The sequence below is a fragment of the Pseudopodoces humilis genome, chromosome 6 (assembly GCF_049639895.1).
Source record: "Pseudopodoces humilis isolate 2021_Gansu_Grassland_sample_001 chromosome 6, ASM4963989v1, whole genome shotgun sequence".
Lineage (NCBI taxonomy): Eukaryota > Metazoa > Chordata > Aves > Passeriformes > Paridae > Pseudopodoces > Pseudopodoces humilis.
This window is the reverse complement of record NC_142205.1, coordinates 22,471,146-22,487,098: the sequence shown is the minus strand read 5'-3', so window position 1 is coordinate 22,487,098 and position 15,953 is coordinate 22,471,146. Positions and strand designations below refer to the sequence as shown.

General features: G+C 40.3%; 2 protein-coding genes across 4 annotated transcripts in view; one reads left to right on the top strand and one right to left on the bottom strand.

Annotated features, from left to right (window-relative positions):
• FAM114A1 (family with sequence similarity 114 member A1) overlaps window positions 1-7,563 on the bottom strand; it is a 30,040-nt gene extending 22,477 nt beyond the window's left edge. Inside the window, exons 1-3 of one of the 2 annotated variants that reach the window (XM_014263244.2) lie at window positions 7,415-7,563; window positions 4,623-4,984; window positions 3,749-3,836 (exon numbers count right to left, since the gene is read on the bottom strand). In XM_014263244.2, coding sequence (XP_014118719.1) covers window positions 3,749-3,836; window positions 4,623-4,976 — 442 coding nt within the window. In that variant the 5' untranslated portion in view covers window positions 4,977-4,984; window positions 7,415-7,563. Of the gene's footprint in view, window positions 1-3,748; window positions 3,837-4,622; window positions 4,985-7,011; window positions 7,070-7,414 lie in introns of those variants that run through there. The other variant, XM_005518034.3, reaches the window with a different exon arrangement.
• Window positions 7,564-8,419: 856 nt separating this feature from the next.
• On the top strand, window positions 8,420-15,539 carry LOC102107584 (toll-like receptor 1). Of its 2 annotated transcripts, none has more exons than XM_088056251.1 (2): window positions 8,420-8,604; window positions 13,442-15,539. In XM_088056251.1, the coding sequence occupies exon 2, from the start codon at window positions 13,505-13,507 to the stop codon at window positions 15,476-15,478; it is 1,974 nt and encodes a 657-aa protein (XP_087912377.1). In that variant the 5' UTR covers window positions 8,420-8,604; window positions 13,442-13,504; the 3' UTR covers window positions 15,479-15,539. The 2 variants fall into 2 exon arrangements, with proteins under 2 accessions (XP_087912377.1, XP_014118023.1); XM_014262548.2 differs by lacking the exon at window positions 8,420-8,604 and adding an exon at window positions 10,768-10,842.
• The last annotated feature ends 414 nt before the right edge of the window (window positions 15,540-15,953 follow it).

Below are 15,953 nucleotides of genomic sequence, written 5' to 3'. Positions count from 1 at the left end.
ACGGCCCTAAAGGTAAAATGCCTTGAACTTACACAGAGTGAAGCATTTTTATATAGCATGACAGTGAACAGACTTTCCTTGGAAATGTGGCTCATTGAGCACCATAACTTCAGCACCTTATGAATGCCATACCTCACTGAAAACACCACAGCATATGAAAGGCAAGGCTTGCAGAAGGTAGTCACTTTCATTAAGCTAGCAGATAGATTAGTTGGAAGAAAAACCAAAGAGCCAAGCTTTAAAGCATAGAAGCTATTTTCAAAACGCAAGTCACAAGCTGCCAGTACAAACTGAAAATATATTTTGCCTCACATAAGCCCTGGGGATAAAGAGTTTGCTGTTACAACTAAGTTAACCTAACGGTTTCTTGGTGCAGTTATGGGAGGTTCTACTCCTCCCCATATTCCATGCTTGTCTCTCTGCTTGCCCTGGAACTGGTCTCAAAGAGTAGGTTCAAGGAACTGATGAGGCAGAAAATGGATTTTTCTTTCCTCTAGAGTTATTCTTACGTCAATTTAGCTTCCTGAACTGGATTAGAGGGAACTCAGAAGAACATGAGTGCTGGTACAGGGAGAAGGAAGAAACATGCAAGGAAAAGACAGGTGAGGGACTACACATTTTAGTGACTACTACCCATTAATCGATTTAGCTGCAATAGTCACCCTATCGAGCAGGATAGCTTTATCAACACTGTTAAAAGACTGAATTGTGTAATGGCTGACTTACTAAAAAACACAATTGAAAAGGAAGAGACTAAAATGGTAATAATTAGTACAAGCTGATTCTCCATATCACAGTAAGCCTTCTTCTTGCATTTCATCATTCCAGCAACTATTATAGTGGTTCTGCTCCACTGTGATTCCACAAGGAGCAATCAACTTTCTCACACCTTTTAAAAACAAAAGAAATCTCTTCACCTCGTTGATGAAGCTGATTCAATAGTTTGCTTAGTGTGACATCTAGTGTCAAGACCCCAAACATGGTTCAAGCAGTGACTGAAACTAATCCAAAGGCATTACAGATTCTGTTGAGCAGAGGGGTATTACATCTCCCTTGTCATGGGGACCTCAATACAAATAATGTCAAAATCAGTTCAAAGCCAACATATATTTTCTTTGGAATAAAAAAATACCACCAGAACAATCCCTGGCTGTATGTGCAGAGTTACTTAAAGGAGGATGAGAGACAAACTATATGGAACAATATATATGAGAGACAAATTTTATGGACAAATTATATGTACTGAGTTATTACTGGGGAATAAATCACCTGTTCTAAACAAATTATAGCCATGCATTAAAAATGCTCATGTGTTTGTGAATTCTTTATCAGTGTTTGAAGGATAATGAAACTGAGATAATTGGAACAACATTTTAATTCAGTCTTAAATAGGTAAGGATGCAAGAAAAATTAATTACAGGAAAAAGAATTATTCACTGAAAAAACCTACCCAGGGATATGTTAAAGTGTCCATTGCTGAAGGTTTTCAAGATGTGACTGGACAACATGCTAGACAATCTCATCTAGATGCATAAAGCCTTTCCCACAAAACCCTTGACTAGATGACTTTTCAAGGTACCATCCAACCCCCACTGATCTATGATATTCTTTGTTAAAAGCAGAATATATTTGTTTAAGCTTTTAAGATATTATTTAGTCTAGCTCAATCTGTTTCTGCTATTTTTACAAAGTAAGATTTTGAAGAAAAATATAAGGAATCGTAAATATTGGTCATATTTCACCAGACAAGCAGCTGTGTTGTGCAATAAGATGACAGAACAACAGAAAGAGCACAGACTGAAGGTGTTGCTGCTAAGTCTTAACTCCAAGAAAGCAGTTTTACTTACAGAATTTGCTACACTGAAGGAATAGCATTTACAGTCCATTTACAATGGACTGGTCCATAGCAAAACTATTTTCTGGTGTGGAATAGGAGATGAAGTGTTGGTTGAACTGATCTGATATTAAATGGAGTAACTTGAAGGGGAATAATAAATATATAATAATAAAGCTTATAGAAATTCCCAATAGCTTTAATTTTTTTCCACTATGTCACCAGGGAATTATACTGAAGGAGGTATGTGGTCTACACAGTATCTGTCCATGAGAGTGAGAGACAGTAAATATTTCACAGGATCAAGCACAAGTTTTCTTAATAAACAACTAGGAAACAAGCCCTCTGTATCAGGACTGCAAAATATTACTTGATGCATTGATTTCCCGGAACAAATCTGAGACTAGCTATGTGGTCTTCCAAGTTACCTTGGGTTCATAAAACATGGAAGAACATACATTTGATTTCTGCTTAATTCAAAGTCTATTTTGTTTAACACATTCACAAAGTTAGATTCAAAATTATTAGAGGGTAACATGGAAACTCAACCTACCCTGATACCAGGGTCAGGAAGTCTGTCTATGCTGCAGATCCCAGGAGACAGGAAAACAGGGGGAACTGCTGCTTTATATACATGTAGTTTTAGGTGCTTTCCTAGTTCTTCTTGGTCACTGCCAGAAACTAAATGGTAGATGGGTCTTGAGTGGGAAACAGTGCAACCATTCTGATCTTGAATTAAAATTATTCTAAAATTCTCCTTTTCCTTTTCTGCATGTGGGTGCTCTTTTTCCAAGGCAACTTGACTTGTTCCAACTGGAACAAAAATGCTCATTTTTAGAGAATAACAGTCCTAAAAATGTATATTTATGGTGATGACATGCCTATTTACAATAGACATCACACGACCTTATCAAGTCAGACTGCGTACACAACAAACTTGCACCACAAACCCTAGAAACCCATTCCAAATGTAACTGGAAATGTCAGTTGTTGGACTCTATGAAAGAAAATGTAGTTATGTACTCCTGACTGTGGATGTTACTGAAAAAACAAGGAAACTTCCTTCCTCTGAGAAGCAGACAGAAACCATTTACTGTCCATGGAAGAGAAAAGAAGGAGAATATTTGGCCTTATGTGGGATCATAAAAACAGTATCTCTATTGAACTCATTTTTAGTAATTAGCAATTAATTTTAATTCCTAGGTTCATCTTTTAAAGGTGTTCTGTGGATCCTTTATGAGAACTGACTAGCTAACAGATTTTTTTGTTACAAAACATTTCTGGTTTGTGAGAAATTATTTCCCACTGGTAACTACATATTTCTATGCTTCGCTTTTTGTCTGTGAGTTTTCAAAGAGCAATACTTTTTACCTAAAGTTTTACCTAAAGTCTTCACAATGACATTTTGTACTGACCTACTGTGGGAAATGAGAGTACAGGAAGAGGGAGCATAGGGACCATGTTTCAATACGTTGTTCTACTGTCTGAAATGTAGTGTGACAGCGTGACAGTTTCACTGGGTGGCAATGAAAGCTGGAATGATTTACTAGAAGTGAATTCATGCTGTGTAGGCAGAAGTCAAACCTGGCATACATACCATTAACACACATGAGCATGAATCTCGGCTGCTTATACTTGAGAAACCATAAGCCTTTGGCAGATAGAAATTGTATTGAATTATGGATCCTTTCTATGAAGAAGTCACAATCAAGTAATTCATTAACTTTACAAACAAGCCTAGAACCTTGTCCATAATTTGAATAATTAGGAAGGTCCATCTTCCTCTTTAAAAACATCATGCTTCCCAAGTTTATCAAGGCAAAATTGTCTATGAATCCTTAAGATGCAATACTAATCTGCCTAATGACACATGAAAATTATTATTTCCACACACTTTACCAACAGAACACTTACCCACTGTGGCAGAAGCTGATGACAGGAGAGACTTTCCCCAGGTACCCCAAGCTCCCCATCTACTTGCTTTAGATGAGGAGTCTGCAGCCTGTAAGAACAAAAATGTTACTCCACTGTCCAAAAATCTTTTTCTCAAACGGCAGGAGGAAACACAAAGAACCTATCAGACAACAAAGTCTAGAATTTAATAGATGACGATAGATTGGGTATTATGTGGAGTTCAAACTTTGTACACAAAAAAGCAGAAGCATAGTTCACATCATCTACTCCTGGAAGAGCTTTAAATTCCAGAGATGTCTTTACAGATGCCGTAGTATTTCTTCAGGAATCCAATCCTATAATGCCATACAAGTTCATTAGGACTAATATTAGGGAGAGGCAGGAACCTGTCTCCTTCCTGGGTTGGATGCAGGAGCCAGAGTTGGAGGCTTGTCTACCAAAGTCTCCTCACATGTGTAATTCAGTAGATGTGCACAGGGAGCTCCCAACAACTGAGTTCAATAAAAACACAGGCAGAGGAGGTGCTGCACACCTTTTACAGTAATGGGTAGTGTAAAGCAATTATCAGTATTCCACATTTAAGACATGTTAAGAAACTGTTGTCTCAAGAATGTCTCCAAAAACATACCACCTCTACACAATGCAAGTTTTATTGCAACCAAACTTGAAAGACCAAATTAATATCATAACAGCAAAGTGAAATTAAACTACTCCTAGTTTTCAAAAGCTTGATGTTGCAATTTAATTTATTCCTATGCAGTTTTTCTGCATAACTCCCTAGGTTTTGGTGAAAAACAGTACATACGTTATACAAAATTCTGTTCTTACAATGCAGAGAGAGGATGGCTTTTACAGAAAAGAAAGTATTGCTTACTGGATTGCTTTGCTCATGTAGTGCTTCTTCCAATTCAGGTTCTGTATCAAGGCTTACAGTCTCAATGCACTCAGTGGGCATGTCTCCAGTTGTCTCTTCACTGGAAGGCAGACTTTCAACAAGTTTTTCAGTTAACGGTTTTTCATTAATTAACGTGTCTCCTTCCTCTCTATTACTGACATGCTGAGTGACCTGTCCATGTTTATCTTGTTGACCTGTCCATGTTGACTCATGCAAGTTCTCAGCTTCTACGAGGTGTGGTACTGATTCTTGAGACAAAACTTCATTGCTGGGCATTTCCATTACTTCAGGTTTTTCTTCAGATGGGGCGCCATCTGATATGTCCTCAGACATTTTCAGTTCTGAATATAGAAAGTAAAGTCTTTTAGGTACCATAAACATTTGAGTGTTTATTATAAAATACACAGTGTTTACATATGCTACAGCTGTAAACCAATACAGCCTTGATGTAAGATGTCCAAAAGCATGGAGCCCTGTGGCACGTGCATCATGCCGGCACTGGTATCAGGATAATACTGTAAATACTCCACTCACTCTGCAGGATTGCACTCAAATATGAAGAGCAGCATTACTGCTTTCAAAAATATGGTTTAGTGAGGGTGAAAGGATATTAATTTGTCTGGAGAAGTCAAATGTAAGAGTTTCTACATGGTTAATTTCTATATTCACTATCAGGTGTGTATGAAAGACCATTGCAGAACAAAATAATCTGAGCTGCAATAGGCAAGCAGCTCTTGCTCTCCCTTACATCACTGTGACATACACAGGTTCCTACAGCCTGCTGACTGATAGAGGGGAGGATAACCCTCTGTAACTAAAACTGTGGTGATATTCATGTGTTTGAGAAGGGGCATCATCTGTGAACATGACAGGCCATGGGGCCTAGAGCCATTTTATAGACACAGCCATAGCATAGAGTTATTGCTCACACTGTTTCTGTATGACTAGTCCCAAAGTCTTGCTTTTGGGCAGTGCAACACTTCTCACCATCTCCTAAAATTCCAGCTGTGTGATTAAACTTCAACTTTGAAGCCAAGGTAAGCTTGTATGAGGTAGTTACTGTTTTGGGTTTTTTTTTAATTTTTTTTGTAGGTTATGAACCAGTTTTCTTTTATATATTCCTTGTCTTCCAATGTAATTTTGGAGGCATTTTCCACCATTGTGCAGTCATCAGGCTGAGGATCCTGATGGGCAAAGATAAAGCCATAGAGTAAGCTCTGCAGCTGATTAAGGAGTGGCACTGCAGAGTCCATAAGGACTGCTGGTCTGTGATTACTAACACTTATTTGTTGGTAACAATATACTTGGCACTCAGAAGACAATCCTTGACAAAGAGCTTGCAAAATGTTGAGATGCATGGCATAAAAAGACTTTTACAGTCCTCTCTGTATATGCTGCCTTTTCATTGACTCTCATATCAATTAAATATGGCTCAAATGTTTGTATCTGTCTGGAAGAATGGAGGTTCTATAAGAGACAGATGAATGGGGGGGGAAAGGCAAAAAGTAAAACATAACTGGGATTTAGGAGAAATTTTCCTGAGAAGCATGTATTTAAATGAGTATATTTTATTAAAGTCTATAGAACTGTATTCATCTATAGCTTTAGCAGCCTGTTTATCTAATGTGAAAGTTGATTTAAACAGTTCCAAGAGTGGCACTTCGGATCAGTGAACAAGAAACATAAGTAAGCACTTGCTACCACTTGTATTACTTCAGCTTACACTGTACTTTAATTATCTTCAGAAAACATGAATTCTCAAGTCAGAATCTTTGCATTTGACAGCCTTCCATTAAAAATACAGCAAATATTATAGAATGCTTTAGTGTAGGGAAGCATTACTATTGTTTTAACATTACTCACTATGTGATGGGCAGCATCACCTAAGGAAAACCTTTTTTATTTGTAAACCGAATTCCATCATGATATGAGGGTCCTCTATTAAAACATGTAAAACCTTTACACACATACTTCATAATTTTGAATGGGCATTAGCTCTAAGTCCAGCACTTTTTAGAGGATCACACAGATGTGCACATGGTAGGTACCACTTGGGCCACGGTCCCTGCAATTGCCTGCTGAACCTTCCAGGTGCACGGCACCTAACAGCAAATTACGGCGTCTGTCAGAATACACGAGCCGTTCTGCACCCGGGGTCAGCGTCATTCAACCTCTCATCCGTGAGACTGTCCTGATCCAAATCAACACGGACAGCTCCGCCCAAAGGGAATTACTCTACAGGGGTTTCGTGAGGGAGATGCATAGGCCAGCCCGGAGCAGTGGCAGGGGAGTGCCCGGCCCGCACCGACCAGCCGCGCTGAGGGGACCGGGGGAGGCGGCACCTGCCGAGCGTCCCTCTGAGTTTTACCTCTCCCAGAAAGCAAAGCCCAGCCGCCGCCGGGCACCTTAGGGCACGAATCACCATCCTCGAGCGGGAGAGAGGAATAACTCTTTTGGCGATGGCACCTTGCTCCCCTCTCGCTCGACGCCCGCTGTCGCTCCTCCTCCGCGGGACGCTGCAGGCACGGCGAACGCAGGCGAACCTGCACTGGCGCCCGCCGCCGGCAGCTCCCCTCACCCCACTGCCCTCGCCCCCTGCCCCAGGCGGGGCAGGAGCAGCCGGGGCGCGAGCCGGCTCCCGCAAGCCCTCAGCGGCCACAACTTCTCCTTTTCTTTTTTTCCCTTTTCGAAATTCCCCTCTGGGACAGAGCTGTGTGGAGCAGCCAGTGTCAAAAGCGGTAGAAAATAAGAGAAATCGCCGTGCTTCTTACCGCTCAGCAGTGCCCCGACCGGCGCGCCCCCGGCTCCTTCCCTTCCCCGCCCCGCCACGTCGGCAGCGGCGAGGGGAGGAGGCGGAGCGGGCCAGGCAGCCCTGGCCAGCCCCAGGGAGGCGGGAGGGCTGGCTTTTGTCCCTCGCTCTCCTTCCGGCTGTATGCGGCGAGTGCCTGTTCTAACGGGGCAGCGCTGCCGAGCTATCCCCGGGCTCCAGGCTTTTCTGACCCAGCGCGGGGATCCGCCCCGGCCGCCATGCCCGCCCCTCACAGCCCGGGGCGCGGGGAACGCGGCGGGGCCCGGCGGGAGCCCAATGGAAGCGTCCGGGCGCGGCCGCAGGAGCGCTTCCCTCAGGGCCGGCGGCATTCCCGCGTCCGCCTTGAGGCGGAAAAGGGGTGGATTTCATAGAATCATGGAACACGCTGAATTGGAAGGGACCTATCAGGATCAAGGAGTCCAGCTCCTGGCCCTGGGCTGGGCGCCCCAAGAGTCACACCATGTGCCTGAGAGCGTTGTCTCCAAACTCTTGGACTCCGACAAGCTTGGTGCTGGGGATGTTTCGCTGGGAAACCAGTTCATTGCTCAACCATCTTCTAAGAGAAAAAGTCCAAATTAATCTAGTTGCTGAGATGGCATAAAAATTTATTATTTTCTTTTTAGAAAATTAATCGTTCCTCACAGTGAGACCTTACTGACCCCTAGGGTTGCGGAATGAAACCGAGTGTAGCTTTTCAGATACCGCTTGGCACCTCCGTTTTCGCTGTGCTTACAGGAAATGCCCGACAGAAGCACCCGCGGTGCGTGCACACATTTCCAGTCAGCTGGTGAAACACTTGGTTGAGCAAAGGGGTTTCAGTCCCTTCCCAGCAGCCTGTGGTTCCTGTTTCTGTGTAATTCCTCATACCCATTCCTCTTTTTGCCTCATTTTAAGGGGAAGCATGCCCTTTGCAGTGATGAAAGGCAATTCCACGGTTCATCATAGCATAATTTCTATCACTAGTCTGCCAACGAGAGGAGTTACTTTTTACACAGGAGGCAAACCAGCAGCACATTGTGAGCCACTGAGGAGAGCGACTCCAAGAAGTCACAAAACAATGCCCCAGTTTCCAGAAATGTGTTTCTCAAATACCAATCATGCTACGTGACTTAGACATTTACCAGGCGTAAGTCTCTGAAGTTTCTCATTAAGGTATGTGGTAGCAGACCAAATATTTGTAGTCCTACATAGTAAGTTTCTTTTGAAGGTCTTTCAGCGAGAATTTAAGTGTCAGGGAATCCTGGGTAATTATTAATGTTAGATATATTTATTGAGAATTAAATCTAGAGTGGCCCTACGGATTTCTTTCTGCTTTTCAGTGGAGCGTGTGGAAGAGTAAGAGCAGTATCTTAGGAGGAATCATGATAGCTGGAGATTGTTTAGCCCCTGACAGATAATAATTTTGATGGTAATGTGGATCTTGCACTGTCATTTTTGCAGATTCTTTACATAACCATGCATGTCATAGAGCTGCAAGACATTATTAGTGCAAGACATTGTTAATCACTGTTATAACACAAAGTTATCACCTAAGGGTGAAATTATCATTATATGTACATGAATGTGGACATCTGTCCATTTGGCTATAAGGATGCATACATTTTGTAAGTTCCTAAACTACTTTCTTGAATTTAAGACTTTTACACTTAGCATTTTCTAATTTTTTTTCTCTTTCAATTTTCAGTAATTGATTTCACTTGTATTGTTTCACTATGGTAATACTGCAAATGGGTTTGGAATAAATAAGCATTAGGGATTGAACACTTCCACTCATCTCAGATTTCACTGATGTTTGTTATTATTCTGTCATCATCTTTCTAATGGGTTTCAAAAAAGATACGTGCCCTTTAATAAATAGATAACTATAAATAAAGGTGAAAAGACATTTGGCTCATTTTAATAGAACATGGTAGTATTCATGGCATTCACAGACTGTATTAATCTACTTCCAGTGGTTGCACTGTTAAATCTGAGTGGTAAATCTGAAGGGTTAATGGCATGCAATTAATGGTAATATGCTTATTTCCCTATTTAACATGTTGTTCATCTGTCTTTATAGTACCTAGGCATAAAAGCAATGCCAGTGGCATCTCATACTGTCAGTGAATTGAGGAGATCCTCTGGAATAAGAGTCTCTATGTTACAGCAGTTAATACACAGTACCAATTGTGTGTCTGGTTCTGTATTCAGCAGAATAATATGTAGGTTATGTTTAAGCAGTTCAGCTGTTACATTACAAAACAGGAATGAATATTTGTTTGAAGCAAGGTATTAGGATGACCTTAGGATTTTATCTCATCCTAAGGATGGATAGCAAAGTCTTTCCAGCTAAGAGCAGGCAATGGGGAGGTTTGTATGTAACGTCATTATAAGGTGTCATTTGGAAATCAGCTGTGAATAGTCTTGTCAGCCTCATCAGCATTATAGCAGAGAATTTTCCATATTCTGTTGCTTACTACCTATCCTATCTTTCAATTTCATTTTTGGATGGCCTCTTTTCACTTGAGGCTGAGAAATTAAATATAATATACAGAATAAGCCTCAAATTGAAAATGTTTTTTAGATGATTTCCTCTGCTTCCTGAATCATTGAAATATTAAATCTTGAATGTGTTATGATATGCTAACCCAGAGAAGTAGATTATAGTTTGGTAGTTCAGTATTTAGATCTCAGCTATGGTGGAATTTCTTACTAACATTATACAGAAATACAGAGAGGCTAGTTTATGTCTTTGCCAGGACAGTAACCCTGTGGTTGGGCATTCAGTACCAAAGTCACTGCTCTGTTTTAATTAAAAAAAAAAACAACAACAAACCAAAGCCCACTCAATGTTTCCATGTTCACTGTTTAACATAGTCACAACACTGCTGGAGCATGAGAGAAATTATTATTCCATTCCCATTAAATGTAAATTAAACTAAGACAAATGGTATGTTTATAAACCAGCCTTGATAAGAGCCTGACTACTAAACTGGTATAGCAGAATGGACAAAAAAATACGATAATGCTTATAGACTTAGATCATTATTAAGTTCAGATAGGAGGGTGTTGAATTTCTTTTTCAAAATAAGTACTTATTCTCATGTTAATTTAATGAAGGTAGAAAGTTTGTAAAAAGATTAATTTTTCTCCTGTTTAATGTATTGCAAAGCATAAAAACACGAAGTTCAGTAATAGAATAGTGAAGATATTACAGTAATATTGCATGTGAAAGGTACATCTGGAGACAAGCAAATGCCATTTCACAAGCTGTCAGTAGATGGCACAAACCTGTATATAAAAGTTTGGGCGTTCCTAAGTATTGTTACTCAGTAGGATAGAGTTACAGGAAGCTTTCTTTTTGTGTTTTCCTGAGAACTTTTCTCCTTTTTCGGACAGCAGGGATTTCTGGTGAGAAAGTTTTAATTTTGTTGACTTTATGCTGTTGCTAGTTAGCTGGAATTGTTTTATATTCTGTATCTTACTTGAAAATATTAAATGATTTTTATTATTTGAATGAGTCTTGTTTTCCATAGCAAGTGTACAACGTTCTTTCAAGTGTATGGGTAAGCAACGATGCTAAAGTTGCTTGTGTTCGGAATATTTATCCAAGGAAACTGTCCAAGCAGCAGTCTCTTTTTGTTAGCACTACACCCACAGTTAAGGGGGGCAGAGTGATAGCAGTAGAGTGAGGCTACAGTTAAGGAATGGGTCTAACTTGATCATGTGTTTCATCCTTGTGAAAGGCATGCTTGTAACATTAAGTTTTTTTGCTATGATGGTAACTTGTGACCATCTTAAGCATGCCTTAAGACTGAACTGTCTTAGTTAACTATATTCTGTGTATTTCTTATAAGGAAGTTTAGTCAGTTTATACCAATTCTATATTGGAAAAACTCTTAAAACCTCATTTTTTAATCTCTTCCCTCACTCTTTGAACAACAGGACACTTTTTTGCTATGCTCTTGGCTTGCCTACCCTTCTGGATTGCTTTTCTTGATTAAGCTTTTTTAATCAAGTTTGAAGACATGAGGATACTTCTGAATTAAAAGTGATATGACTATAAAGGATAATTTCTATAGCTTTAGCCCCCAAATCACAGGTTATATGTTATGAAAGTTTTTACTTGTGTTGCTTCATAGGATATTCTAAAGAAAATTTGAAGGTACTCATAAACAATTTGATTGAATGCTAGGATATATGAATGAGAAAGAAAATAAAACACATGTAGAAGAATCATATCCTTTTTTCCTCTAGTCTATAGATATTGCTGAAATTTTATCTGAAGAAAGAATAATGATTTAAAGATAGATTTTTTTTCAGATTTCTCTTGAAACTACATATTTTGTTTAATTATAAACACATTAGTAGAGTTGCCCAAACAATCAGAAGAACAGGACTGAAGATGTCCAAATGCCTTTTGAGGGCTGTGATACATATAATTTTTCCAAATGAGACTTTGGAAAAAGGCTGGAAAAGTTTGTCCATATTACTCCACTATTTCTAGATGATTTCCAAGCTTAGTTTCATGCATTCTTTATGAAATAACTCAGTGGACTATTTTTTTCTTTTTCTTTTTTTTTTTTTTTTCCTTCTTTTTCTTTTGTATTATTAGATCGAGTGGAACATATATTTTGCCTCAGTAATTCTGAGAAAGCTTGTGGAATGGTTAGTGGTGCAGTGAATGTAGTCCTTGAAGTTGTAAATCAGTCCATCATGTGATAGCTACTGTCTCATTGTAAAGTCATTAAAAATACAAACTCACAGTTTAGCCCCTTCAATATCAAGGGAAAGTTGAAGTCCAGTGTAGTCATTAATGAGTAGTATGGGAAGCTTCAGGCAACACTATGATTTAAAATTAATGGGAGGGAAAGGGAAAGAAGAGGAAATAAAAAAATACTTGAAATCTGGACAACAACTTTAAATAAGACCTATGCATGCAAAAGTGTTAACCAAGTTCTTACCAGTTCCTGTTTTAGAGGGGCGGTCTAATGGGTTTATGCAGTTCCTAAAATGAGATTTAAGACAGTGCTCTCAAAGGCTGACTTAAACAAAGGGAAGCTGGCTACCCTAAATGCCTATATTTTGAAAGAAAAAGTGACCTCTAATAGGGAAAACCAAAGCAAAGGCACAGCTACAATTTTTTTCCTCTAAAGTCTTTTAAAATAAACCTCTCTTTCACAACAGAGATGTTTGAGGTCAGTGTCCTTAGATCAGGGCTGGATTTTGTGTACTGAGGTTCTACAACTGATATATTTTTGTGTAGCCTGCAAATATTCCCAGTGTATGTCTAGTGTTCTCTGTGTACCCCTGGCAAACCAGACATGTGAGCACCTCACTTTCAGAGTCTAAATTCAGGAAATGCTTAAGCTCAGACAAAAAGTGAACTCTTCTGTGGACTTTCCCAAGGCATAAATATAGATCATTCTACCCTCACCCGTTACCCCAGTTAAAGAAAACATTGATGATCCAATCTCAGCTATCTAAAGACATTCAGCTTTGATTCAGGCTCTTGAACCTCCATCCTATGTTTCAGTCCAAGTGTTACTGTCAAAAGTCCATTTTAAAATAATCTGAGTCCAGTTCACATCCTGTAAGAGAGAATCTGAGGAGAGAATGACTGTGCTGACCCCGATTATTGTACTTTCTAATCCAAGTGTATTACATTCTGTGCACCAGTTTAGGAAGCCTTTATAATACACTGTATCACAGCAGTAATTCTGTAAGTGAGCAGCAAATTTTAGACACCTATGAAATCAGATATGTTTTGTAAGAAACGGACTCATTATTTGTTAAATACACCATATTTGCCAAATAAAAAAATTAGTGGTTTCATTTCTGTTAATAAAGAATGTCTTTCCTGAATGATTGTAGAAAATCATTGCTTTTTGAATCAAACAGAAAAATGAGAAATTTGAGCCTTAAAAGAAATCTCTCTCTGGTGGTTTCTGCACAGCTGCTTAATAATACAGTCTGGTTTTTGATTGTGTCTTTTTTTGTTTTCCAACAGAATTAGAACAAGGATGGACAGTTAATAAAAGTATTGAGCATCTCCAAGGAAACAGAAAACAGTATGACACAAAATACGAGCTTTCTCAAAAACTTTTTTCTTTACAAGTGTCTGTTTGCATTAACTTTTTGGAACCATGTCAGCCTGTCTGTGGAAGATGAACTCTTTGCACCTGTTTCTAACAGTTTTCCAGAAGATGGTTCTAACCAAAAAATCAAGAGCCTGCCACTCCGGTATACAAAGAATCATCCATACAAAGCTAATTTTGATTGGGTTGTGATACAAAATACTACAGAGAGCTTGTCATTGTCAGAAATCACAAATGACAATGTAAAAAAATTGGTAGCTTTATTATCTAATTTCAGACAAGGATCCAGGTTACAAAATCTGACACTGACAAATGTGTCACTGGATTGGAATGCACTTATGAAAGTTTTTCAGACTGTATGGCACTCATCCATTGAATACTTCAATATTAACAGTGTAACACAACTGTCAGACATTAGAAGTTATGACTTTGACTATTCTGGTACCTCAATGAAAGCACTGACAATAAAGAAAATTCTAATCACAGACTTATACTTCATACAGGATGACCTATACAGAATATTTGCAGACATGAATATTGCAGACATGACAATAGCCGATTCAGAGATGATTCATATGCTTTGTCCTTCATCTAAGAGTCCCTTTAGATACCTAAATTTTTTAAAGAATGATTTAACAGATTTTCTTTTTCAAAAATGTGACAACCTACTTCAGCTGGAGACATTAATCTTGCAGAAGAATAAATTTGAGAGCCTTTACAAGGTAAGTTTCATGACCAGCCATATGAAATCACTGAAATACCTGGACATGAGCAGCAACCTGCTGCGCCACGATGGAGCCGACGTGCAGTGCCAGTGGGCTGAGTCTCTGACAGAGCTGGACCTGTCCTCCAATCAGTTGGCAGATGCTGTGTTTGAATGCTTGCCCGTCAACATCAAAAAACTCGGCCTACAAAACAATCAGATCAGCAATGTCCCCAGGGGGATCGTGCAGCTGGAATCCCTGCAAGAGCTGAACCTGGCATCCAACAGGCTGGCTGACCTGCCAGGGTGCAGTGGCTTTCCGTCCCTGCAGTTCCTGAACACAGAGATGAATTCGATCCTCACCCCGTCAGCTGAGTTCTTCCGGAGCTGCCCAAGGGTCAGGGAGCTGCAGGCCGGGCACAACCCGTTCAAGTGTTCCTGTGAACTGCAGGCCTTTATCCGCCTGGAGAGGCGGGCAGGGGGGAAGCTGTTCGGCTGGCCGGCGGCGTACGTGTGCGAGTACCCGGAAGGCTTGCGAGGAACGGAGCTCAAGGACTTCCACCTGAGCCTGCTGGCTTGCAACACGACGCTCCTGCTTGTGACAGCTCTGCTGCTAACGCTGGTGCTGGTGGCTGCGGTGGCCTTCCTGTGCATCTACCTGGATGTGCCGTGGTACGTGCGGATGACATGGCAGTGGACGCAGACGAAGCGCAGAGCTTGGCACAGCCCGCCCGGAGATCAGGGGGCCGTTCTGCAATTCCACGCGTTCATTTCCTACAGCGAGCGCGATTCGCTGTGGGTGAAGAACGAGCTGATCCCGAACCTGGAGAAGGGGGAGGGCTGCGTGCGGCTGTGCCAGCACGAGAGGAACTTTATCCCTGGCAAGAGCATTGTGGAGAACATCATCAACTGCATTGAGAAGAGCTACAAGTCGATCTTTGTGTTGTCTCCCAACTTTGTGCAGAGCGAGTGGTGTCACTATGAGCTGTACTTTGCCCATCACAAGTTATTCAGTGAGAATTCCAACAGCTTAATCCTCGTTTTACTGGAGCCTATCCCTCCGTACCTTATCCCTGCCAGGTATCACAAGCTGAAAGCTCTCATGGCAAAGCGCACTTACCTGGAGTGGCCGAAGGAGAGGAGCAAGCGTGCCCTATTCTGGGCTAACCTGAGGGCAGCCATTAACATTAACCTGCCAAAAGCTGATGAAAACTGGTCTGAGGAAATAGATGAAGAACTTCTGTAATGGAGTTTCATCTGTTTTTCTTTTTAGTGAAACAATAAATACGATTTTCATTCATTGTAAATGTATTTAACTTTTTCTTACAGTCTTGTTTCTAACTAGTTGTCTGTGTTGCCTCCTAACTCTAGTCAAAATTCAATTCACCGTATTGCAAATCTCTTGAGATAGCAAGTTGCAAATTAATTTGAATTTTGAAATATGAGTTGAAATATTGTGAGTTTTTCTCAGCAGAGTAAAATCTGGAGCAGTTGGTATAGTCATGTGGAAGAATACTACGGCTGCTGGAAAGTTTGCAGAACTTCTTTAATCACACAGTTTATAAAGCTTTGTCAAAGGAGACCTTTTGCTAAAATTGGTTCATGTGAAAGAAAATTAAGGGTCCTGAGAAGATGTCTGAAGTCCAGAGCTCAGAATGGTTGCCAAATAGTCTTTGCTCAGATTCTGTAAAGATCAAAAGGATAGGACCCAGCTACAGAAG